The 27,030-nt window shown below is 32.3% G+C and overlaps 2 protein-coding genes across 3 annotated transcripts in view; both read right to left on the bottom strand.

Moving 5' to 3' along the window:
- Positions 1–27,030, bottom strand: part of LOC126701629 (alpha-N-acetylglucosaminidase-like) — a 66,041-nt gene that overhangs the window by 35,821 nt on the left and 3,190 nt on the right. Inside the window, exons 7-19 of one of the 2 annotated variants that reach the window (XM_050399909.1) lie at positions 26,753–26,834; positions 25,333–25,439; positions 25,184–25,214; positions 24,550–24,667; positions 24,282–24,329; positions 23,738–23,847; positions 22,981–23,083; positions 21,676–21,774; positions 20,959–21,069; positions 20,346–20,578; positions 19,962–20,199; positions 19,808–19,874; positions 19,114–19,513 (exon numbers count right to left, since the gene is read on the bottom strand). In XM_050399909.1, the coding sequence (XP_050255866.1) occupies positions 19,266–19,513; positions 19,808–19,874; positions 19,962–20,199; positions 20,346–20,578; positions 20,959–21,069; positions 21,676–21,774; positions 22,981–23,083; positions 23,738–23,847; positions 24,282–24,329; positions 24,550–24,667; positions 25,184–25,214; positions 25,333–25,439; positions 26,753–26,834 (1,595 nt within the window). In that variant the 3' untranslated portion in view covers positions 19,114–19,265. Of the gene's footprint in view, positions 1–19,113; positions 19,514–19,807; positions 19,875–19,961; positions 20,200–20,345; positions 20,579–20,958; positions 21,070–21,675; positions 21,775–22,980; positions 23,084–23,737; positions 23,848–24,281; positions 24,330–24,549; positions 24,668–25,183; positions 25,215–25,332; positions 25,440–26,752; positions 26,835–27,030 lie in introns of those variants that run through there. The other variant, XM_050399910.1, reaches the window with a different exon arrangement.
- Positions 14,335–14,971, bottom strand: LOC126701634 (uncharacterized). The gene has a single exon (XM_050399917.1). It carries the CDS (start codon positions 14,783–14,785, stop codon positions 14,516–14,518), a length of 270 nt encoding a protein of 89 aa, XP_050255874.1. The 5' UTR covers positions 14,786–14,971; the 3' UTR covers positions 14,335–14,515.

The following is a 27,030-nucleotide window of genomic DNA, read 5'->3' as shown; positions in this document are numbered from 1 at the left end:
AAGAAGGTGAAAAGACAGCCCAACATGAAGCTGAGAGACATCCAAGAAGCTGTCCATGAGAAGTATACCATAAATATAAGTGTTGGAAAAGCAAGTAGGGCTAGGGATAAGGCTAGAGACTATGTGGATGGGGCTTATACGCAACAGTACAACCAGTTGTGGGAGTATTGTGATGAATTAAGGAGGTCTAGTCCTGCCAGTACAATACTTATGAAGGTACATACCTTCAATGAGGGTGATTTAGCAACTGAGTCTGATTTGGTGTGTGGAGTGCCTTATTTTGAGAGGCTATATATATGTTTGGAGGGATGTAAGAAGGAGTTTCTAGCTGGATGCAGGCTATTCATTGGTTTGGATGCCTGTCATTTGAAAAACAAGTTAGGGGGCCAATTGATTACTGCAGTATGCAGAGATCCTAATGAAGAGTATTTTCCACTAGCATATACAGTGGTAGAGGCTGAAACGAAGGACTCTTGGACCTGGTTTATCAATCTATTACTTGCAGACATAGGCCAGAATAAGAGATGGGTGTTTATGTCAGACCAGCAAAAGGTGTGTTGTTAATTCTCCATTGGTTGTTTTAATCTGTATTTAGTAATTGTACTTTGGTCCACTAACTTCACATACTTGCCTGTGATACTGTTTGTGACAGGGGTTGGTGCAAACATTTATTGACAACTGGCCACAATATGAACACAGGATTTGCTGCAGGCACCTCTAGAACAATTTCAGGAATGACCATCCTGGTGTTTTGATCAGAGATATGTTTTGGAGGGCAGCCAAGGCAACTTACAAACAAGAGTTTGATAGGGTGATGGATGAGTTGAAGGAGATTGATGCTGATGCACACAGGTGGTTGGATTCTCACTCAACAACAAAATGGGCCAAACACATGTTTAGTGAGGATGGCTTGACTAACACCATACTCAACAATATGTGTGAGAGCTTTAACAGCAGGACTCTTAAATTTAGATCTAAGTCCATAATTAGCATGGTATGAGTATTTATGATCACTTACAGTTAATTATAGTGACTGTTTGGTATTGTTTATGGCAGTTGTTGCAATTAATATCTATCTAATGTTTCATTGTACTTATATGTGATTGTAGCTTGAGTGCATCAGGCTATATCTAATGACTAGGTTCCAAGAGAACAGAGAGAAGGGTGTGAGGCTAGAGTCACATATTTGTGCCAAGGTGATGAAGAGGTTGCACAAGGAAAAGCTGGCAGCCAATAGGTGGTTAGCTTGCTGGGCAGGGTAGACACAGTTTGAAGAGAAAAATAATTTGCAGAGTTTCACTGTTGACTTGGCCACAACATACTGTAGTTGTAGGAAGTGGAACATAACTGGCATACCATATGCTCATGCAATCTCCTGCATATTTTTCAATAGACAAGATGATGAGCAGTATGTTCACCCCTGTTACCATGTATCTACATACAGAGCATGCTACGAGCCAATCATAGCACCAATAAATGGGCAGAATATGTGGAGACCAAGTGATGTGACCCCAGTTCAACCGCCTATCAAAAGAAGACCACCTGGCAGGCCTAAGAAGAAGATGGCAAGGGAACCTTATGAGCCAACAAGTGGTAAGAGAGCTAGCATCTCTAAGCAGTGTAACACTTGTGGTAAGTTAGGGCACAATAAGAGAACTTGCAAGGGTGAGATTGGAGGGAACTCTTTACTGCCAGGCACCACAAAAAAAAAAAAAAAAAAATCAAGACATATAATAAGGTAATTAAGTGACATTAGGGTGAAATAGTTGCTATTCAATACTCACTACTAACCTTATTTGTGAATTTCTTGTTTGTAGACCAGCAAAACCACAAGTGCTCCATCACAGGCCAAGACAGCCTCATCCACACCATTTGCACCACCCCAAGCTACCATGCATAGCCCATACCAGTTTAGACCAGCCACTCAGTTTACACCATATCCCAGTACACAGCAACATAACTCCACCCCAAATGCATCACACCAATCAAGTGCACATCACAGCTCCAATAGCAGCAACCCAACCTCAAGGCAAAAAAAGAAAAGGGTGATCACATCAGAGACTCTGAAGGCTTCTAAGAATGCATCCAGATACATGGAAGCAATCAAACATGCTGGAAGTCAATCATCTGTGCAAGGTCCAAGGAAATGAAGAGAGCAAGAAGTAGATTTTTCCTTTTGTTGATGAGGGTTACTTGTTTTGTGTAGTTATGTCTACTGTTTTGAGAAGTTTATGGTGATCTGCCTCACTATGGAACAATGCCATATTTTGGCTTAATTATGTAATTATGTAATTATGGAACAATGCCATATTTTGGCTTAACTATGTAATTATGGAACAATGCCATATTTTGTCTTAACCATGTAATTATGTAATTATGGAACAATGCCATATTTTGGCTTAACTATGTAATTATGGAACAATGCCATATTTTGTCTTAACTATGTAATTATGTAATTATGGAACAATGTCATATTTTGTGCAATTTTGGTGATGATAGTGTTGAACTATGTAATTATGGTGACTGTGGTTGTTAGCAATCAATGATAACAATAGTAGCTGTATGTCTATTCAATTTGTGTTTTTAGTTTAATATTGAATCTTGTGTCCTTTACTTTTGGTACTCACATCAATGAGAGGTAGTTAATGTATTTGCATTGAGAACAGTACAACTAGTTGGTTAATACATTTACAGGTGGATACATTTTCTGCAAAACAGAATTTTCTAGAAAACAGGTACATTTACAGGTACAAAACAGCAATATTACACACTAGTGTATTCATTTTCTGCAAAACAGCAAGTGTATACATTTTCTGCAACTGGTGTATTCATTTTCTGCAACAGCAATAGTATGGTAAATACATTTTTTGCAACTGGTGTATGCATTCAAATCAAAATTTACATTTATATCTTGAACAAAAACTGTATTCATTTCATAGGGAAGTGGGTTACATTGCTAACAACTGGCATGAGCACAAAATTACCATGAGGGAATATATGGCTAAAACTGCCAGCCCAACATAAACTAAAACTGCCATAATAATTCCCATAACAATCACTACCCTACATACATCTAAACTGCCAGCCCTGTTAACAAATATTGATAACAGCACACAACATCAACAGCAGCAGCACATAGCATCAGTAGCACTCAACAGCACACAGCATCAGCAGCACAAAATTGCAGCAGCAACACACAGCAGCAGCAGCAGCAGCACATAGCAGCAACAGCACACAGTAACAAACACAAAACTACATACATTACCTAACACTACATACATTACCTACATTACCTAACCAAACACAAAATTACACACATCACCACTAACAATACCACAGCCACAACTAAAAACTTCTCCCTCTTCTTGCAGCTTGCAACCTCAGCCTCAAGTGTGATGATCCTCTGCCTTTGCTGTGGGATAAGCACCTTACCATGAGCACATATCTCATCATCACGCCATTGGAAGAACCTACACTTACGCCCCACCTGAAATACAAATAATGCTCAGAAAATTAAAACTTTTTTATTTTTAATTTGTATTAAAAATAACTAACAATTTTTAGAACCATCACATTTTGAAACAACAATTTTAACTAAAAATAAGTAACAATTTACCCAGTAGTTTGGACAGCCGTAGAATCTTCTGCCAGGGTTATCTGATGTCCATGACACAACTATAACATATTTTTTTATTACAATAGCACCTCATTGGTGCTCTCCTCCTCATGCTAGAACATGTTGAACAGCTTGCTTCCATTCTGGAACCTGTTGAACAACCACCTAGCTTGGACAAACAAAATACTTCTGAGAACTCAGTAACCATTGTAAATGGACAATGGAGAAAGATATCAAAGTCATCTCAGTCAATAAATCACACATAGCTCACAAAGTCATTTCATCAAACACTTAATTTGCATTTTCAATTAATCCAACATTGAACTCTAAAAACATAAAAAATCCAACAATTCCTTAACACAAACAAACCAACCCAATTCTCTAAATCTCACATATAACTCCCAAAAAAAAAAAAAAAAAAGATTCAACAACATTGCAATTCCCAAGTCCCAGCTTTACCAATAAATAGAGGCCCAGATAGACAGATCCAAACTAAACCCGCACAACCCAAATATAAACATAAAAACAAAAAAAACAAAACAAAATGGAGACAGCCACAAACAATAACTCATAGAAATACAGAAATCCACAGACAAACCCATAAAACCCCAATAAGCACAACTTGGATTAGTAACGATGAATAAAAATTAAACAACTTGCATATATATATATATATATATATATATCTCGTGCGTTGATAGTTAAACGGCTGAAATAGAGGAACCCAGCTTCTTTGGTGGGTTAGCCATCTGGCTTCGAGGCTGTGTGGCTGGAGAGGTGAGGAAGTTCTGGTACTGTCTAGGGATTAAAGATCAAAGATGATAAAGTAGCTGATTTGGTCATTTTCGGTGATGAACAAGCTGGGATTTTCGGTGATGAGGAACTCTGAGGTAAAGGTAAAGTCTAGGGATTAAAGATCAAAGACGACATTTGGGGATTTTCGGTGATAAACAAGCTAGGAGGAACTCTAAGGTAAAGTCTAGGGATTTAGGGGATTTGGGGATTTTACCGTGATAAAGTAGCGGGAAGTCCACGTGCTAAAAACGGACTGTACTTTTTAATATTTTAAAATGATTTACGGTTCTCTCCGTCAGCCACATCAGCATCTCCCGTTAGTTGGCTGACGGTAAGGACTAAAATGAGGGGCGTTAATTGTTTTTGGGACTAAAAGTGGTAAAAAAAAAACTTAGGGACCAAAATAGAAAAACGTGAAAAACCTAGGGACTAAAAGTTCATTTATGCCATTTTAGTATTAAGCATGTCAACTGTGTAAACCGTCTACCACGTAAGTATTTTCCGTTAGTGAGTTAACGGTAGGGACCAAATTAAATGCAAGTTGAAAATAACAGGGACCAAATTGATTGCTACCAAAATATAGGGACCAAATTGACTGTGACACAAAAATGTAAGAATTAAAATGGTGTTTTCGGTTTTTTTTTTGGAGAAACAAACACACACAAGAGAGAGGGAAATGGGTTCTAACACAAAGGCACATCACAACTCTACTCAAAAGCCATGGTAACTTTTAAGGGAGAATGAGGCAACTTTTGAATTTTGATTGTTTATCAAAACTTAGGATAAACATTGCAATAAATGTAATAATATATAGTTTATACAAAAATGGAAAGGCATATGACTTACAATTAAGAAAAAAAAAATTTAGAAATATTTTTATAATAAATTATAAGTAGTAAGTTGTTATTAGTTTTAATTTGAACCTATTACTTAAATTACTTTTTTACCCGTCAATAACCGCTAGGAACAACTTACCATTTAAGATTTATTGTGAAAGTATTATAAAAATATTGTGAACATAGCATTTTTCATACCACATTTTTTTTTTGAATAAAATTTCATACCGCATTTTATACTTAATTTCTTGAACTACAAGAATGCACAATCGACCCTTTAAACTAAAAACTATTTAACACTTTACCTCCTCCCATCACTTTCTTAGTTAAGTCTAATGGAATGTAGCATTAAAAAACTAAGTTACTTTTTATCGTTTAATACTAAATTTCGTTAGACTTTACCCCAAAATAGATGACAGGAGGTTGTGTTACAAAGTTATAATTAATGAGGTCAATCATGCATTTCGATAGTTCATAGGGGGAAAGTGTAAAATATGATATAGTTTAGGATGAAAAATGTGATTTTCCCGTAATTTGATTGTGTTGTAGGTGCACTGGTTATTATTATTACTAGCTTGTAACTCCATGCATAAGCATGGATACAATTAAAGATATACATTAAAATGTATAATATAATTCTTACATATATAATTTAATATTATTGATAGTCATTCTTATATTTTATTAACTCTTTAAAAAGTCTTGTAAAAATATTATTAGGTAGAAAATGTAAATTGTCCATTTTTAAAAAACTTTTTTATGTTAATTAATTCTAGACTCATTGATTTTTGTTCGTAATAACTCACTTGGATGGATATTTATGATGTGGTCCTACATTTGAATTCAAAATTAAGAAATAAAACTATCTCTAAAAATAAATAATATAGGACACATGGTGCAAAATTAGAATTCAATTTTAGAATCTAATTGAATTTTCTCTAAACTTTACCTATTAATATATATATATATATATATAGAGAGAGAGAGAGAGAGAGAGAGAGAGAGAGAGAGATTATTTTTCAAGCCTATCTTTGTTTAGGATATGTCAAGTTGTTAATTATAGATTTTCTTTTACTAAATGTCAAGTTGTCAATTATAGATTTTCTTTTACCAAATGTCAAGTTGTCAATTATAGTTTCTTTTACTAAATCTCTTATCTACATCTTGAACTATAAATAACAATCATCATAGATGTCATAAGTTTCAACTCCTATAGTATTTAGTAAAACTCAAAAGAACAAAAGAAAAAAAAAATCCTATGTATTTATTAAAAAGACAATAAACATTTAAAATTTCTATCAATATATAAATGAGTAGATTAAATTTTGTCACTTCATTAATATTTAAACAAATATTAATTATTATTTTTTATATTTATTTAAATTATCAAAACATAATATTTTTTTTTGGTAGAGAAAATAACAAAATAATGTTCAATACACTAATTTGGAAATAGATGAATAAGATTTCCGGTTAATTCGAGTGACTGGACTCTAGAAAGATAAATAATTAATAGAAATATTATAAATGTGAATTTAAAAATATCAAAGACTTATTACTTATTAGTGCACATTGTAAAATTATTTCACTATATATATTGTAAGGCTACAATTTGGTTTCTAAGCCCAAAAGGTAAAAGTATCTAGGCTTAAAGAGCCTAATACAATGAATTTGTAGAGAGTGGGTTAGAAAACTAGGCCCTAATGAGTTGGGTAACAATTATAATGGATCCAGATGACAAGAAAGTAAAGATAGACTGGTTTTATCTAAAGAAAATCGTCCTCAGCATAATACAAGGAGTTTAGTTCTTGTATATATCTCTTTTGAATTTGGTTACAAGTCTAGTTCTTGTTCCTACAGTGTTTTTCTCTTAATTTCAGATATTTTTCCCTCAAGGTCTTCTTTCTATTTTATACTATCTTCTTTCTTTCATCTTCACTATCCACGTATAGATTAGATCACTGGTGTTGATCCTTGTCCCATCAGTACATTCCTGAAATCTTTGGGAGTAGCTGTAAGGTTGAAAATTACTGTTCAGATATTACTTCCTCATTAATGCGGTCAGAGAGTTAGCTACAGAGTATTCAATGTGATAGTAGCAGTTTTCTCTTAGATATTTCATGGCTTCCCTCTGTTCTGTGCTTTCATGATATGTATCCTTAAGACTCTCCCAGAATGTTGCCCTAGATGTCCAACCACACCTTCGGACCTCTGCTTTACTAAACTGATGAGGCATTACTCCTCGAACCACCTTCTTGGACTCTTATGACCAAACCCCACCTCTTCATTCACTAACGTAGACTCCCATGACAGCGTTTACCCGTCCTCGGATTACTGGCTATCCTCGAACTGGGCCTCCGGCCCAACATATAGATAGATGTATACTACTGGACCTATTACACCTGCATATAAATAAATAAATAAATATATATATATATATATATGTATGTATATATGTATGTATGTGCATATATTGTTTGTCAATATTCTTGTTTACAAAATCATAAGAATAAATTATTATTTGGGCATATATTCCAACATTAGTTTATACTCTTCTTGCTAATGTTGGAATATATAGGCTAAGGGTACGTCTTACTACATTCAATTTTCATGTTTTAATAAAATTTGAAATTTTAGCATAATCCACCAAAGGTTTTCACCTATCTTATGGTAAGTTGGTAACACCAATACTTATGAATACAAATTTTCTATGCTATTTTTGTGTTCCATTTTATATTCCACTAATCACAGTTTGTCATATATTTTGTTTATTTATTTATTTTCATTTTAAACTTTAATTGTTCTATAAGAAAAGTAAAATAAATACATGACAAGTTGTGATTGGTGGAACACAAAAAATAGTACATAAAATTTGTATTTGTACAAGACTTTACTCCTTAAAGGCATGAAAACGTGCAATTATCTCCCATTTGTAATAGACTTTGTAAATTTCACTCTATAACTTGATTGATATTTAATATTATATTTTTATGATCATGAAAACTTACAAGTGGATTATTATTAATTTTTTTTTGGATCAACTTGCAAGTGGATTATTAATTCTAATAGACAATAATAATAAAAATAATTAGGCAATGAAAGATCAAGTTTCTTCATTATGCTTTTTCTAAAATTAAAAAAAAAAAGAAAAAAAAAAAGGAGTTTCTTCATAATGCTCATGAAATGTAAAAATAGTACATAAAATTTGTATTTGTACAAGACTTTACTCCTTAAAGGCATGAAAACGTGCAATTATCTCCCATTTGTAATAGACTTTGTAAATTTCACTCTATAACTTGATTGATATTTAATATTATATTTTTATGATCATGAAAACTTACAAGTGGATTATTATTAATTTTTTTTGGATCAACTTGCAAGTGGATTATTAATTCTAATAGACAATAATAATAAAAATAATTAGGCAATGAAAGATCAAGTTTCTTCATTATGCTTTTTCTAAAATTAAAAAAAAAAAGAAAAAAAAAGGAGTTTCTTCATTATGCTCATGAAATGTAAGAAATACGTGGGTTATAAGAATTAAGAAATAACACCAAAAGAGGGTTGTTCAACTTAACACAACACGTGGGCAAAGAATAAAGAATGACCCATCAATTAATAACTCATTTTTTTTTTCTTAAGGCCAACAACTTTATTATACATACATGACTTTTTTTTTTTTTTTTTTTTTTTATTTTGTGGCTTGACTTTTTGTTTCATTGATCTTGGTTCAAGATCAAGATTCCAAACTCAGAGATTATTTAACACAAAAGTAGTATCATAAATCAGGATATGTTTATATTTTTATGATATAAACAAGTGGGGGATTAGTCAGCATTACCTCCACTAATCAATATAATTAAACATCTTTTTCCACACTCTACCTAGCACAAATGTGTTTTAAGTGTTTGTTCATGTTTTTCTTTTACTTCTCAAAAAAAAAAAAAAAAAAAAAATTAAGCACCTTTCTATTTTTGGTAAGTTCCTATACTAAGTGCCAACATCACCATATAGTCCATATCTTCATTATGAAGTAATGGCTAGAGCATGTCAATTGATAAGATAACGTACGATCCGGATCTGATCTTCAAAATCAGTCTAGACTCAAAGAGTCCAAACTCTTGAGGGGACCATCAGCCCCATGTAGAGATTTGATTTAATATTTATTGGGAAATGTGTGTTTGTTAAAGTTTTTTCGCTTAAAAAAATAAAAAAATGTAAAAGTATTCTTGCAGTTTATTTTAATATATTTTTTATCTTTGAGAAACTAGCTTTACAGGTTATAAAGCTAAAAAAAAATAATATAAATTTGCAAAAAGACAAAAAACTACCGAATAAAAGTTGTTATGGTGCCTGTTAACCTAACCTTCTTCTTTTTTAAGTATTTGCGCTGTATTGTGCATAGTATAGACTATAGACTTATAAAATAGGTGATTGGTACTATAGATGTGAATGGTAAAGCATGGAAGTAACATTTTTTTATATATTACAAGTTTTTTAACGTACATTATCAGCAATTTTTCATCATAGATTTTTTTAGTAGAAGAATAATACCATCTTTGATCCAATTCTATAATCCAAACTACGACGCCTTCTTTACTGATCCAAATTTTAACAGTCTTATATGTGAATAGTAAAAAATATAGTTAGTATCAAGCCACAATATAATTTAGGCCCCCAGTACCAATGGCCCAAACCATGATGGGCTCACGGACTTAATATGTGATTAGTTTTACAGTTTGGAAAACCGAAGAGGAAGGTGTCATTGTCAATGTGTCATAGTTCACCTACTTCATCTCAGGCATCCTGAGAGAAATTGGATGACATATCTGACCTCGATTTCAAAGGAGTGTGAAATCTCAAAATTTCCCTATGTAAGCTCTAGAAAATATAAATACTCAAGTGTGTTCCCTAAAGATGTGCAAAATATGTCTTACCTTGCCTTTATAGTTTATTCTTTTTTTTGGAGAAGCACACAATATGCTAAAATTGAGCATTAGTAGAGATGGTGGCTTTAAGCCATGTCCCAAAATATTTAACAACCTCGCCAAGTGAATTCAATTTATAAAATGAAATTATATACTATATAATTAAAGGACAAAGTTTAGCTAAAAAATTGGTTATAGTCTAAGACTACAATTTTATTAAATATATTTTTATTGAATGTGAATCTTGACAAATCCACCATTGGATCACATCTTCTTCATATATTCTCCATTCTTGCAAATTTTTTAGAAAATTAAAGATCAATAACTATGTCATCAATAAATTGTTTAAATTGCAAGTTTTTATGGTTTAAAATTATGCATAAAATATGAGCTTATAAATCATATAGTAAATAATATTCAATTGAAACAAAATTTAACATGTGTATTAAGAGTGTAAAGAACATGCAATTCAACGGCTAGATTTTCAAAATATGTAATAATGTTAATTTTATTGAGTAAGGTTGCAACTTTAGACTACAATCAATTTTGTAGCTAAATTTTGTCCATAATAAAATCATCATTGCTATTTTATTGATGAATAATAAGAAAAATCATCATTGCTATTTTATTGAGCTAATTTTATCATAAGTGAAAGTTTATATTCCAAGTTTCAAAAGTGTTAAAATACTATTTTGATTAGATTTTTATTACTAAAATTTTTATTAAAAAAAAAAAGAATAGTTATTATTCATTTTAAATTATTTTATTATTTACAAAAAAAAAAAAAAAAAAACTTTGGTTTTACACGTTAGGCAACCGGTAATTTTTTATTGACTATTTTATTATTTAATTTTGATGAAGTATTTTTTTTAACATTCCTACTTCTACTAACTATATAAAATGTTTGAAAGGCTCTTTCTACAGTACATTGGTTTAGTCAAATTTTTCCCTTTTAAAAGTGAGCCAAAACGGTGCGTTTTGTTGTGAAAAAGCAAAAGTCATTGTTTCATGCAGGCGTTTTAGTGAGAGACCAAAACAGAGATGTCTACTGTGCTTGGTTTGGTCAATTTGGTGAGCAAAAGCTCACTGTTTCATGCGTGCTAGCCGCCATTCTGATACTAGTTTGCTTTGAGATTTCAGTTTTTATTTTTTAAAGTATGATTTGGTCTAGGAGTTGTTATACCGAAACAACAAATTCGCATGATATTTTCATAATTGTTAAGGTGTCAGTTACTTATAAGTTAAAATAAAGTGTACTAAAATAATAAACTATTAGACCAAGACCAACCACAATTCTTGTGAAATGTTACGACATTTTGATGTTGTCACAATATTTTACAATTGTTAAAGTGTCAGTTTTGTATATAGATCAAAATAAAATAATAAAATATCATATAAGAGTGTACCACAACTTAAAATTAAGTTATTGTGGAAATGTCACATTTTGTTATTGTCATAAGATTTTTACAATTGATGAGGCATAAATTTCTTAGAGCATTCACATCAATTTATGTAAAATGACATAAGAGCCAAAATTCGCCCAACCAACCCCAAAACTCACCCACATCAACCTATCTATTATGTAAAATGCATTTTAACTATAGTACTTGTGCAAATATACACAAGCACTATTGTTGTGCATTTAGTTTTTATTATCTTTTTGCATTTCTCGAGGTTGAAGGAAGAGAATAAATGGTGGTTTCGTTGTTGTCACCGTATTTTCACAATTGTTGAGGTATTAGTAGCTTATAGATCAAAATAAAATAAAATAATAAAATATCATTCCCAAGCACACCACAATTTAAAATAAAAGTATTGTGAAAATGTGACATTTTGTTTTTGTCACAATATTTTCATAATTGCTGAAGTATAAATTCTTTATAGGTCAAAATAAAATAAAATAAAATAAAAAATTATTAGACCAGGACCCACCACAACTGAACATAAATTTATTGTGAAAATATTGTGACATTTTATTGTTGTCACAATATTTTCACAACTACTAAAGTGCAAGTTTCTTATAGTTCAAAATAAAATAATAAACTATCAAACTGAGATTGAGCACAATTAAAAAAAAAAGTTATTGTAAAAATATTGTGATGTTTTATTACATCCCTAAACATTTTTTATTTATTCAATTTTGGTGAGCTTGTTTCGCACACAGTTTTTTTTTTTTTTTTTTTTTTTTTTTTTTTTTTTTTTTGAGAGAAAAAAAAACCACACAGTTTTCTTACGTTGGTCTTTTGTTTTTGTTTTTTTTTATGCACTGACATAGTTTTACTGCTATTAAAAAAAAAAAAAAAAACCACTTTTTCCATTTATGTTTGAGTTAGTTCTCAATTTTTCTCCTAAACTTTAAAACTGAGCAATTTCTCCTTTTATATTTTGGAAACAAGTGAACACCCCCTATTGTGTAATATCTAATCTACTCCCACTAAATTTTAATATCCCAAAACTTTCCTTTATCTTTTTTGAGTTTTACGTCGTAGTCATGCTTGGAAATTTGGAATGATAAGGTGTTCTATTTAGTACTTAGAGAACACTGATTTGGTAGGTTTTAATCTTCTAAACTTATAATATTGTATAATTTGATGACACATATGCCTTTTGTTATCTTATTCTTGTTTTCTTTTCTTCTTTTAAATTTATTTTATTGCTTAAAAGGGTGTTTATTAAAAACTACATAGGCTAAATACCATAGCTAGATGCATAAAATATAAGATAATAAATAAGTGTAGATAAAAATCTTTATATTAGATGGTTGTAGGTATTTGATGAAGAGTTTTAATTGCATTTGATATATTTTATTGTGAAAATTCAAATATTGTGCAGGTATTTGATAAAGAGCTTCAATTGCATATGATATAATTTATTGTGAAAATCCAAATATTGTGACAAAATATTAGCAAAATTCAATTGCTTATTATTGGAAGATAATATTTATTACTGTGCAGCAACTGAAACTCTAACATCAATTATTGTGATTTAAGGCTAGCGGAAGTGTATTCAGACGAACAATAAAAATAAAACATTCACAAGAACCAACAAATATTTAACATAGTTTGGCCAACTCCATGCCTACTTCCACAATCAACGTCAACAAAAATATCCACTATCAACAATATGGATTACAACAACATTAAATAACACTCACAACTCACACAAACAACTCTCACAAACCTCACTAACATAAAATACACCCAATAATTCTTATACTCACAAAACAAACAACTCTTAACGCATAATCATGGGTAATCTTTTAACTCCAAATAATCTACTAACTACTCTTTAAAAAAACCTACCATGTTCTTCTAGGATTTTTTTCACCTCTCCCAACGTGGGAGGAATCTTGGGCAAAAGCCACCAAACTGCTCTTCAAAGAAACCCACTCATATTCTTCTAAGAGCCTTTCACCTCTTCCCACTTGGGAGTTCCGCAAAAGCCATTAAACCCTTCACAGCAATGCTTCAACCATATTCTTTGTTAGATAAAGAATACTCGTTACTTTTTCAATATGGAATACTATTCTTTCTATGATATGGAAAATCATTGTCTTTTAACACCATGGAAAAACCTTATCTTCTATACCAAGAAAACCTAAACCAAAACTAATTATGAATTTGAGGCAATATTCAACTGTTATAATTTTCAGAAGTTTGCATATAATTAAAACTGTACCTTGCACGTGCCACTTGTTAAAGTTGATTTTATTTTATTTGTATATATTAAAGTTCCGGTGGGTGTGGGTGGCGAGAGTTGGAAATTACAATCCTCTGGGTCTGGGGTTCAGACCTGATAAGAAACAAGCAGCTTTCTTATCAAAACTAAACAATTACATTTTGCATACGCAGATCCTCTGGCGTTCAACCTGATAATAAAAATAAATAAACAATTTTCCTATCAAACCTAAAATTTGACCAATTTTACTTGAATGCGTCTTCCCTTTTATTTTATTTTTTTTGCTATACACATAAAAATAAACCGTCAAACGTCACTACATGCGTATCTACATATAACTTTCTTCCTAATAGAAAAATCTGTTTTCATCCACTGAAAAAAAAAAGCAAAGATTGATCAAATCAAGATCATTAAAAACCCAAAAAAAAAGAGGGAAAAAAAAAAAAAGAAGAAAGAAAAAGTTACCAGATTCATAATCAAATAAAGATGAAAAATATCCATAACAATCAAATTAACCACGTATGAAAATCTCAAAAGTGTATGTATATAGTACACATGAATAAACGAATCCAGAAAAGAGTCATGAACAACATGAAACTGAAACTGAGGAAAGGAAGAAAGAAAAGAAGAGACATCTCCAATCTCCAATCTAAACTATAGGACTAATAATTAGAGGACTGTTTATTCTTCTGGGTAGTCTTCTGATACTTGTCCTTGATCCAGTGAAAGCCCAAGGTAGTCCCTTCCTTCACCTTCTTCATGCCAGTTGAAGCCACAGCTTTGGTCTTTCCAAGCCCTTCACCAACCTTTTGCTTGTATTTTGCAGAAGTACCTCCATTTTTCTTTGTGTCTGCAGCGTTAGGAATAGGGTCTGGGTTGCTGTAGTCCCACTGATCAGCCCATGATGCACCGTAAGTGTTGTTTCCTTCCATTGTTTGCAGAAATTGGAATTCCTTTTTCACAAGGAAAAGATGTATGATTTATGATAAGAGGAGGGAGAGGCGTGAGAGTCTTGGGAATTGGTATTGGAAGATTAATGGAACTGTATTTTGTCAATGTAAACCTTTTATAGACTGGGTGGCTGAACTTTGAGGAAACTTATACGGCTGTAGAGATTGGACCATTCTGGAATTTGACATGTGAGGATCGGCGATATATAAGTCAACAATCTCAGCCTTCTTTTTTTTTTTTTTTCTTTCTGGACAAGAAAGTCCTTCTCTTTTTTTCTTTCTTTTTACACATTTTTTTGGGCTTAAAACGGGAGATTATATAATTATATTAAACAAAAAGGGGAGCTGATTTTTCTTTTCCTTGCTCTGTTTGTTTAGAAATTTTTTTTTTTCTAAAAATGAGTAATTTTCTAAAAAGTATTTTTCTGTAAAACTGTATCATTTATTTATTTATGTTTGGTAACCACTTTAATTGAGTTGAAAAATAATCTTCTAACTTTCCTTATTTAACTTGCTATGAGACCGATTTTTTTTCTAAAAAAAATTAATGGAAAACAATTTCTAAAAATAAACCATATTTTTTTTCTGTTACTGGAAAATACCAAAAACTATTTTTATAGAAAATTTTCTACTAAAACAAACAGAGAAGTCTGTATAGAGTCTGTCCACCAAAATTTTATACTTTTTGTCGTTGTTGCTTATTTTCCAACTTAATTTAATAGTACCAAGGTTGATTCTGAACAAAAAAAAATTATAGTATATGGGACTAAATTTTAGGCATGTTTGTGAACACGGGCAATTTAAGATTCGATAATATAGGTCAGAAAAAAATTATTTGTAAAACTTTAAATTTTACCATATAAATTTTATAAATCGATTATGATGAGTATAGTTCGTCTAACATTTATTATAAATATCCTTCAGCTTGTGCCATCCAAATAAAGTTGTCCAACCCCTTGGATGATAGGTGAATGAAGAAGGTGCCTCTCAAGGAGATCCCCGTCCATCAACCCATGCTCTTCAGTTTTGGGTACAAACCTTGAGAATCTCACCACAATTATTCTACGCCTTCCATCACACTTCATTTGTGAAAAAATGGAGGAAATCATGGAAAGACAGCTAGTTCAAACTCCTATATAAATACTAGATTATCTCCATTTAAGGTATTAGTAAAAAGCTCTATAATTATTGCGTTTCAACTTACTTCGGTTTCTATGAGTTCCCAACTTAAGTATTAAAAAAACTTGGGCTGGTACTGCTTCAATGCCCTCTAATAGATATAGTGTGATTTTGTCTTGCAAGTCTTCTAACACTCTTCGTCAAACAATTAGCCAACTAATTGTGGGTGCATCATCAAATATGTCATTAATTATAAAAAATTATTCACATTTAAATTCATTATCATACCGTTTTGTAACTCTATAAAATTAGTACTAACTTTTTAAACATTTTTTTGTCATTATTAATTCATTATTGTAGGAAACAAGGGTCGTATTGTAAAATCCATATAAGCGTGTACTCTTGGGAGCTTCTGAGGTAATATTATAATAGGGTAAGCAAGGATCTGGAACTATCCAGAAGACTCTTTTGACAAATCGGCCTCATACACCGTCACACGTGACCCACCTGCATTTGCTGGATATAGGAGATTGGTCCATCTTCCTAGAAGCTGTACATGGCTCCTGTCCCAGAAGTCCAGCTTCAACTTTCATATTTTTCTCACACGCGTTGTCAAAGTACAGCGGCTTTAACTGAAAAACATTAATAGTAAACAAAGAAAGGTATATGTCTATAGGGCTTCTAGATAGTATATCATGGAACTAATTCTCAATGTTGTATTATTATGGTCAACTAATCTACCAAGGTCCATAATTGTAGCTAATGACGCCCGCTCTTAGGTTAGGTCATAGGTTGTTCATGCATGGTTGGAATCCTCTTTGATTAACTTAATATCATTAAATAATGGTAAATTATATATATGTTAATCCTTCAAATTTAATGATTAAATAAGATATCTAGAGTTTAATTCCCACTTACACTGAAAACTAATTGGTGTTTTGATTTGATAATAAATAACTATCATCAAGAGCGGACACTATAGGTTGAAATTTTCTCTAAAAAAAAAAAAAAAGGGTCATTCTAACGAGTATCCTTAGAGTATTGGTTAACAATTCTTTTTAGGAAACTTTTGATATCACTTTTATGGAAAATTGAAAAAACTATCAATGGATTATTAACTAATGCTTTAAGGGCATCTGTTAGTATTTCCTAAAAAATAATATGAAAGTAAGTTTGGGTAAATTGCAAATTACACTTCTAAAGTTTGGAGGTGCTTGAATTTTACATTCTGAAGTTTTAGAATTTGAATTTTATCTTCCTAAAGTTTTGGGATGATTGGATTTTACACCCTGACGTTTTAAAATTTGGATTTTACTCTAAATTTTAGGGGTGTTTGGATTTATTTCTTAGAGTTTAAGGGTGTTTGAATTTTACATCTTAAAATTTTAGAATTTTGAGGTGTAAAATCTAAACATCCATAAATTTAGAGGGTAAAATTTAAATTTTAAAATGTCAGGGTATAAAATCTAAATTCTGAAACTTCATAGTAAAATCTAAACACATCCATCCAAATTTAGGGGTGTAATTTACAACCTACAAATTTTAAATTAAATTCTATACTTTCGGATTCTCAAAAAAAAAAAAAAAAAAAAAATTCTATACTTTTGGAAATGTTTTAATTTATTTATAATACCCAATCTTCATTATTCAACAAAGAAGAGTAACATTTTCCCTCAATTGCTCAGCAACAGCAAGAGGAAGAGAGTTCTTGTATAATATATTAATATCTAAAAAACCAAATTTAGCAAGGGCATGTGCAATACAATTAGCATTTTTTTTAGAGCATCCACTTTTGTGATGCTAAATAGCTGTATTGCTATTTTTAATACCATCAAATACCAAAATATGCCCTATAATGATGGAGCCAAATCTGTAATTTTTTGCTCCACAGCTACAGTGCACAACTATTTTTGGTTGTGCATTGTAGCTGAAAGGTAAAAAATTAATATTTTTTATTTGTGTTTACATTGCTTTTGATTATTTTATTCATTTTTATTCTTTCTTTTATGATGGGAATATGTATGAAATTCCCAGACCCGTGAGATGCAAAAATAGATAAAAAAATATACGCAAAAAAAAAAAAAAAAATCACATACAAGAAAGTATTTATGTGGTTCGGCAATTTGCTTCAAAAAATCTCGCACTAAAAACTGTAACAACATTATTTCGGGTCAGGTCATAGTCCAAATTAAAACACAACTACGCTCTACAAAACCTAACATTTTATTCTTATTTCTCTTCTTTTGCGTTCACATTACTATTGGTTGTGCCTTCACACTTCTTTTACTCATTTTTTTTCTTTTTTTATATAGCGTTCATGCTGCTATATATTGTTTGTACATTCACTATTGGTTGTGCCTTCACACTTCTTTTACTCATTTTTTTTCTTTTTTTATATAGCGTCACGCTGCTATATATTGTTTGTACATTCACACTACTATTGTTCTTTTATTCTTATATTTTTTCTTTTCTTATATATTGTTTTTTATTTGTGTTTATACTGCTGTTGTAATAGATATATTATTTTGTAGTGATGTTTATATTATTTTATTGTATTGAAAGCTAAAATAGATTCACTGATGTTGGATATTTTGTAAAGTGACAAGCTAAAATAGATAAAATACATTTTTGTAGTGCCAAATAACTAAAAAAAATAGCTCCATCAATTTGATGCTCTAACTCAGTTATAAATTAAACACACTGGACAAAACCTCTGCTAAGACCATTTCAATTACAGTAACATTATTTCTGAAAGGTTCGTCTGTGTGGTTATTATAACAGATATTTATTATAAATGAATATGATGTCAGTTTTGTTTAAGTAAAAAGAAAAGAAAAGAAAAGAAAAGAAAAGAAAAGAAAGAGCTAGTCAGCATGACATGGTTTCGTGTCTAAATTGATATCTTAGACATTGCAGGCAGCTACTTACAATAAAATTAATTTCCATTTTCCTCCCCTACCATCACTCATTATTAACTCAGCCCATAGCTTTAACATTACCTCTGTCTCATCTGCATTCCCTCGTCCTTAAATCTGTAGATTGAAAAAAAAAAAAAAAAAAGCATTGCCAAGTCAGTAATGAACTTAATTTTAATCTCCAATGTGGGAAATGGTGTTCGGATAATTGCACTATTATGATGCTCTGTGAGAGAGAGAGAGAGAGAGAGATTACTAGACTAGTAAAGCATGGAATGGAGAGAACAATATTACTGGATTAATAAAGCATGGAAAGAACAGGTAGATATACTACAAAAGGCATTGTTGCGCCTAAGCACCAGTTTACAGATTATTCATTTTCAACTAAGTACAGCGATCCATGTAATGGTGGCTTCATTGGGTAATTTTTAAGTGTCTGAACTTCGCAAATACTTGTTATAAAGCCACCGGGATATGTTCAAAGCATTTCCGGTGCTTTCCACTGGGAATGCCTTCCTACTCCTTTGCCAATCATTTGTAAGCTTTATCCATTCCCTTCTCCAATCCTTCAACTGAAAATCATGGCCCTTCTCTAAACTTTCTAATAAGAATTTGAAATATATGGCTGCTCGAGGGCCATAGTAGTCTCGTAAAAGCCCACTCCAGTACTTGTTTCCTAAAAAATATGGAAAAGATAACAATTAAATTAATGTATAGCTATAATCAAGCGAAAAATTTCATCTCTCTACAATGTACAATTGTAGGATGTAGAGAACAAACATGAAGGTTGCAAAGAGGTAGCTGTCAGATGAATCAAAGAAAGTGCAGCTGAGGTTACTGTTATAATCAATTATCAACTTAGAAAAAGACTAATGACCCTGATGGGACAATTGTTCGGAGCCAAATGGGAATCCCTAAAAGTCCAACTGTAGAGAGAATATAAACATCAAGGCAGAAAATGTTATCATACCATAATCATGAAGCAGACTAGCTTCTTCAAACCACATGGTTATTTGAGTTCTTGCATTCCATTCAAACTGTAATTTTGAATCACATCAATTAAAATGAACTGATTTTTGATGTTATTCGAAAAGAAATATGTAACAAGTCAAAAGGATCCACACCTGTTTCTTCTGTTCTTCATCTTGAGCAAGCTTTTGTGCACTTTCTAACCAAGGCCCCAAAAGAAAACCCTCATGGCAAGCTAAGAGTGTGTCCATATCTTCCACTAGGTCCAAAAACTTCTGGGTATGACAGGCCACTCCATGGATATCATTCAACTGATAGGCTTCTATAACCTTTAAGAATAGCTGGTTTGCATATTTTGCTACAGCTTGTCTAGTTAGGTCGACAAGGTCATACCTAAGCACAGAGGACACATGTAAGCGAATATGGAAAAAACATGATACAATAGGAAATACATAGAAAAGTGTGTGCCACTTGTAGTAGTTCAAGAATAACTAGAAAAGAAAGACATTACTACCTATTATATACTGAAAAATGCTAACCTGAAAGTGTTACTTTCTGATAGTTCATCTCCACTTGCGATAAAAAGTTCTAATGCATGTATTACTTCAGAAGTTGAATACCATAGATGGGGTTTATCAAATGAATCAGTTATTTGCTCTATGGCTGCTCTTCTTGATAGTGATTTTCTCTGGTGATTATACCTTTCATGCAGTACCGAAATAAAGGAAGGATCAACATCAGGGAATGCCACAATTACATCCCTGTTTTTGTCCTGTTCTCATATCATAAGGATTTAGTTTCAAACAAACATTAATGTGCTAGGCATATCTGTACAGGTAATAGCAACTCAAATATAATTAACCAATGTTGCGACAATAATACAGGTAGTTTTTTTATTTTTTTTATTTTTTTATATCAGTCTTAGTAAACCTCTATACAACCAGGCAGAAGCAATATGAGACTGTTAAATCAAAATTGGAAATGAAAAGAATTACAAGTACTATAACACATGAACTGTTTGGGTAAAAGGTCAAACTGATGCATATTTGTGAAAATTGAAGATAACAGAATCCTTTAACTGCAGGAATTATTGACACAAAGGCTATATTACTTTACAGTCAAACATACATGAAGCAAGTTAGGGGAACTTACATATGCACCATCTGTGCAGTTGTAGACAGTGTGATATAATATATTCCAGGCATCTTGTATTAAGGGAACTGATTGGCCATAGCGTCTTTTTGAATATAAATGAATCCATAACTGAAATAAGGATGATCAGGAGATATTAATTCCAAATCACAATTTTTCCTATAAATCCATATCCCCTCCAAACAAACACCAAAACTGAGATGGAAAGGCAAAAGGTAAGAAATTCAGATTTGATTAAAGTTTTTAAACCAAAAACATTGTTTTAAAGGGGCTTATGAATCAAGTTTACAGAAGATTTAAAATCAAATACTTAAATACACTGTAAGTGGGAGGTGAATTTACAAAATCTCAAGAACATCGAGAAACAATGAAAGATGTACGTGATATCATGGGTTCAAGTCTGAAAATGAAATTCTCAAAGTATTCCAAGAAAGAACGTCCACAATTTCTGGGTGATATTTAAACATAAAAGACATCAAATGCTGCTCAAGGCAATTCAGGCAGAAGGTACAAGTTCCAAGGAACACATCTTGCAATCCATGGTATGAAATCCATAACCTACTTAATGACACAAGGACAAAATTTGTCCCATTTGGGAGGCTTGGGTAACTAATTAACCATATCCTGCTTGTGAATTAACTTGAAAATTGTAAAATGAAACTATAAATGGATAAAATAAGCAACATTCTTTAAATTGAGATAAAACTTTAACATTACCTTGACATCAACTTTGTTGTGTTGAAATGCCATTTCAGACATGAGGTCATAAACCACAGGATTCTGTTCTATACCTTCCATTGACATTCCAACACCAACCTTTAGGTAAGTAAATGGGTAAAGTAAGATACATGATCTAAATAAAATAGTAAAGAACTTGTGCAAAAGGACTATCAGTGTTTGCATGTGCTTCTGTAATGTATGAAGAGAGAGAGAGAGAGAGAGAGAGAGAGAGAGAAGATCAGGGGGGGGGGGGGGGGGAGGGTTATGCTGCATTGCAATAATCATAGTTATGATTGTCGGAGTGCTTTGACCAAAAAGTGGCTCCAAATAAAACAATGCAATGGAGAGAGAGAGAGAGAGAGAGAAGGGGGGGGGGGTTATGCTGCATTGCAATAATCATAGTTATGATTGTCGGAGTGCTTTGACCAAGGAAAGTGGCTCCAAATAAAACAATGCAAGGTGTGAATATTATATCTCATAAATAAAGCATGCCTGTGTCAATATATATTAACATTCACTTTTCTATTTATCCTTATTGTTTCAAAGTAAAGAGACGATTCTAAAAATGATGAAATTTTTAGTATATAAAACTGCATGAAAAAATTTGGACTTTGCTTTATCAGTTAGACAACAATTAAGTCTGTCAGACTCAATAAAAATTTCTGAGGTCTCACCTTTCATCCTGAGAATTTTGGAAAATTTAATTTACCACTCTAATTTCAAGCCTTCAGTAATTAAACAATCAATATCTTGGTCCATTTGTCGATGTTGCATGACGTATAATTACTTCCAACCATCATAAAAGTATCTGATCTATGCAATTTAATGCATAAATATTTTCTTAAGAAAATTCAAAAGCATAAAAGCAGCTTTATCCATTAATAGTATGAAGGATATAAAAGATCAATATGTTGCAATTCTATCCTCAAAAGGGTGCCACTTTCTGTTTACTTGTCAGAACTCTGCAAGTTAAAGGGATGTGAATTGGCTTAGAGGGTTGCCTTAAATGTTTGTGTTGTGGTTTAGGGTTCCTGTTGGCCCTGTGCTGGGTTGTGTGTCTGTTCACCCTCAGTCTGTGAGTGTTGATTGCCTACTTGGCTTTTCTTTCACTAGTATAGCTGAAATATTACCAAAAAAAAAAAAAAAAAAAAAAACCTAACATGTCGCAGCAGATATCAAATGCAGCCACAACTACAATGACATAAGATAATTGACATGATGGGGCTGCAAGACGCTATGACATTAACAAGCAAATTGATAATATCTTGAAGGAACAAACAAAATCACAATGGACAAACTTGCCATTGTTGAGTTTTCACTTTTACGAGCATCAACTGGTCCAGATGCTACTGAATCTAAAATTCCATACATCTCACTGTTCCCTGCAAAATTGTGCAACATACACCTGTAGAGTAGTAAACCAACAAATTAACTAAGAAACCAAAAGAAAAATGGAACATAGAAAGGTGACAGAACGAAAAAAAAAAAAAACCCTCTTATAAGCACATGATGAACTTTCTAACAGCTTACTGTATAGACCCAACACAAGTTTCACATTTCGACAAGGATGTAGGGTGTTGGCCCAGGAAACCAACCATAAGGTAGATACCTAGTAGGACATTGCCATATGTGTGTGCATCCATGTCAATCCATACAACATCTTTGAAAATCTTGCTAAGCAGCTCAACTTTAGAGCTTTGCTTCATTGCTGGGCCAATTTCAATTGCCAATGTAACAATTTTCAGTATTACCATATACATTCTTAATGTATATGGGAAAAATGGAATCATTCTACACTTCAAGGACAAGCTCAGGAAAATGCCAGCTATGCATTTTGATTCTTATTCACCAAAAGGGAGAAAAGGAAAAAAAATGAAAAAGTACAAATTGGAATACTAATTATATAGAAGCTTTCAAAACACTACAGTCCATTTAAACATATTCTATGAGTGGTCATGACTTGCTGAGTGTCCACATTTAACAAGTATCCAACACAGTAATTCTCAATTAGATATTTGTCTGGATAGCTTTGATAACTAGGAATGGGGAAATGACTTACCATATGTAAGGAACACCATAAAACTGCTCTGAAGTAATCCATATGGGTTTCACTTCAGCAAACAGATCAAGGACGACCAGCCTCCCCAGAGGAACAGACTGTAAAAGTGCCTGAAAACAAGCATAGGTTACTGTCAACCAAAAGCAACATAAAAGTGAACTAGACCAGAATCATGATCAACCTTTATAGCATAATTTACTCTAAAATATATGGCAAGAGATCACGATTGATTTTTCTAACATTGCAGGTTTTTTGCCCTAAATTTATCTCTTTAATTTCCCTAAATTGTTTTCTTCTTTCCCCATCACTCAAAAACTTTAGAAACAAAAAGGCCACTTCAAAGTTGATAGTTCCAATCAAATGCTTCAATGTTAAGTTAACAAACGTCTTATCTTTATTGAGTTTGGTTTGAGCTGCAGATGATTTAACACCAATTCTTACATGAAATAAGTAATGTCTTAGATTGAAATGCTTTAAAATGAACATGCATAAATAACTAGAAAAGCATCACAAAAAGAGCATTTTATAGATATTACTATATTGCCTTTGTTTGCAGAGGTCTCCAAAATGGATCATATGAAAACAGCCACCCCTGCCAAAAAAAAGGTAGGGAGGAGAATGTTAGATCCAAAACCGAAGCTTAACAACATATAAGAAAGTCAAGGCCACAGTGGATCTGTATGCTAATATCAATTGAAAAACACACACACACAGAGATATATGTAAAATTGTGCGAAAACTGCATTGGATCATAAGGTCAAGGAAAATGGCTGCATCCTAGGAAAACCTAAAATTAAAAGTAATAGTTTCACCTGCATTAGCCAGACAGCATCATCATCACCAGTTTGCATTCCCCTGAAGATTGCAGCCCCTAATGAAGAGATATACTCTGGGTCATCTACAGGTGGGGTGTTCTCGTCAAAAGTGTCACTGGAGTAGGTTCAGAAATCATTACATGATATAACATAATCTTAAGGAAAAATATTTCCAATTTGAAGAAAGAACATAAAAATTTGAAGAGAGCAGTAGGAATATAGAAGCATGCACTGTTTAATGCATGCAATGGATAAAATTTTAATTTTGTACAGAACTTTTTCACTTCAAAAGAATGCACCTTTCAACATTTCCAACATCTTGATGAAACATTTTTGATTTAAGCCTCTTAAAATTACTTCTGAAAAGTAAGAGCAATCAGGTGCATTTAGTCATCCACAAAGTAATGATTGCTTTTAGATGAATTGTAACTCAGGCCTTTAGTTCCATATTATGGTTGATTTCAAGACCAAAAAAGAAGAGAACTTTGAAGATCACACTCATTTCTTGGGCACCCCCCTCTGACATTTGTGCTTGTATAGGTTCATGATATATACGTTAAATATTTATTTCATATTCCCTCAAATGAGCAAGGGTTGAAATGAAAGATTAGGAACTGAGAGAATATCTTACCAGTTGTATATGTGACCAGTCCTTCCATATTCTGACCAAAAAGGCAATTACAAGCACATCAAAAAATAAAAACACTAATCTTTATTAGGCATACATGTAAGATCCTACTGATTTCATATGCACAGGCATGGGTATATAGATAAGTGCACCTTTCAATTGTTCATTGATGAACGCTTTCCCAATTTCAACAAACAAGGGATCAGTTGCATCAAGAAGATATGTGCAACACACCTTAGGGTCACTCTTAACTGAGAACCTGAAGCAGGATCAAGAAAAGGAAGATGAGATCTTCATCTTTTACTGAAAAAGATAAAAGGTTCTCATATATAAATTATAAATTGAGATGGATTGGGCATCTGCAAGTTTGTTAATGAAACTAAAATAAAATAGTACAACAGTTAAATCCTAGCTCTTCAAGCTCTATGTTGGGCTTTGAGGCCTTCAGGACTTCCATGGTTCTCCAAGGTATCAATTTTAGAAACATTATAAAATTCTTTTCATCAAGCATGTCTAACCTAGAAAGGTTTTAGATCTTTAAGTTTTGTACATGATTACATTTTTCTTTATTCCAACTTCATTTCTTATTTGTTTTCATTTTTACTTGGAAAGGCTCTCTCCACTCTTCCAACAATGTATTTTCTTCACAAAGAAGGCAACCCAAGAGTCATTGCAACTGCTCTTTTAAGTTTTATTTTGTTTAGGAATTGGTCCATCTTCTATAAGATGTGGAATGCATAGGTGTGTGATGTATATGACAAATGACACTTGGAATATATATGCATGCAATTATATCTTTGGAAGTCCTGACCCAATTCAAATTTCTGGCATTTTCTGTTCATAAGGACAAAAAAAGTAAATCTACCAAGTTTTTTAGTTTTTTGGTATTTGTTTGAAATGTTTTCATAACAATCCTGAGGAAAATACTAGCCTTATCTGTACTATACTCAAAAAGACTAGTCATAATTGAGCTCCCAACAATTGCTTATATAGCCTATATTGGACTAGTTTCACAATTGATGTGCGACTAAATATACACCATCTTTAACATTCTCATCAGGCCTTGTCAAGACCTACGTTATGTTGTATTGCCTCCAAGCCACACAACATTAATAAGTTCAATCTAATACAACTTGTCTCAACATGAGGAATAACTAAATTTGTGCTATACCCCAAAAAGACTAGTTAGAATTGAAGCTCCAAGCAATTGCTTAATAATCCAGATTGACCTAGTACATTCTTGACGTGGAACATAGTACACGCCAGTGCAACACCTTCATGGTCCAAATTTACACAGCCAGGGATATTATAGATTATGCCTTCAAATAGATCCTTTTGATCATATTCCACTCCATTTGAAATACTAGTACTAACCCCGATTGGCAAGAGTCACTAGAAACACGTGATCATCCCCTATATTAGTAAGTTTAAGAAAGTAAGCAATTCTTGTATTGTGTTTGTGGCATTATGTAGCCATCAGCCAAAGGCATCAGGTGTTAGTTCACATGTTTTTTTTTTTTTTGATAGGTAAGTGTTGGTTTGCATGTTAAGTTGGCACATTGCAGTACTTACCAATTTCCCAAACGTGTTATCTTTGCTGATGGAAATATATATGCCAATGCTGCAGGAACATTTCCAGAAAAGGCAGGAAGAACTGTAAAGTAAACTTTGCATGCATTAGGAGCATTATCCACACAATGGGGAAAATGGAAGTAATCCATAAATCAAATTTTTTAAAAAAATAAAAAAATAATTTTGTTAACAATGAAGATTGACCTAAATCAAAATGAGAGGTTCAGCCTGAGATAACAACCACCTTTTATCAGATAAAATGACATGTTAAGTTCCAA

Source organism: Quercus robur, chromosome 10 (assembly GCF_932294415.1).
Source record: "Quercus robur chromosome 10, dhQueRobu3.1, whole genome shotgun sequence".
Taxonomy (NCBI): Eukaryota; Viridiplantae; Streptophyta; class Magnoliopsida; order Fagales; family Fagaceae; genus Quercus; species Quercus robur.
Note: the sequence above shows the minus strand (reverse complement) of the source record. Positions and strands in the feature narration are given on the sequence as shown.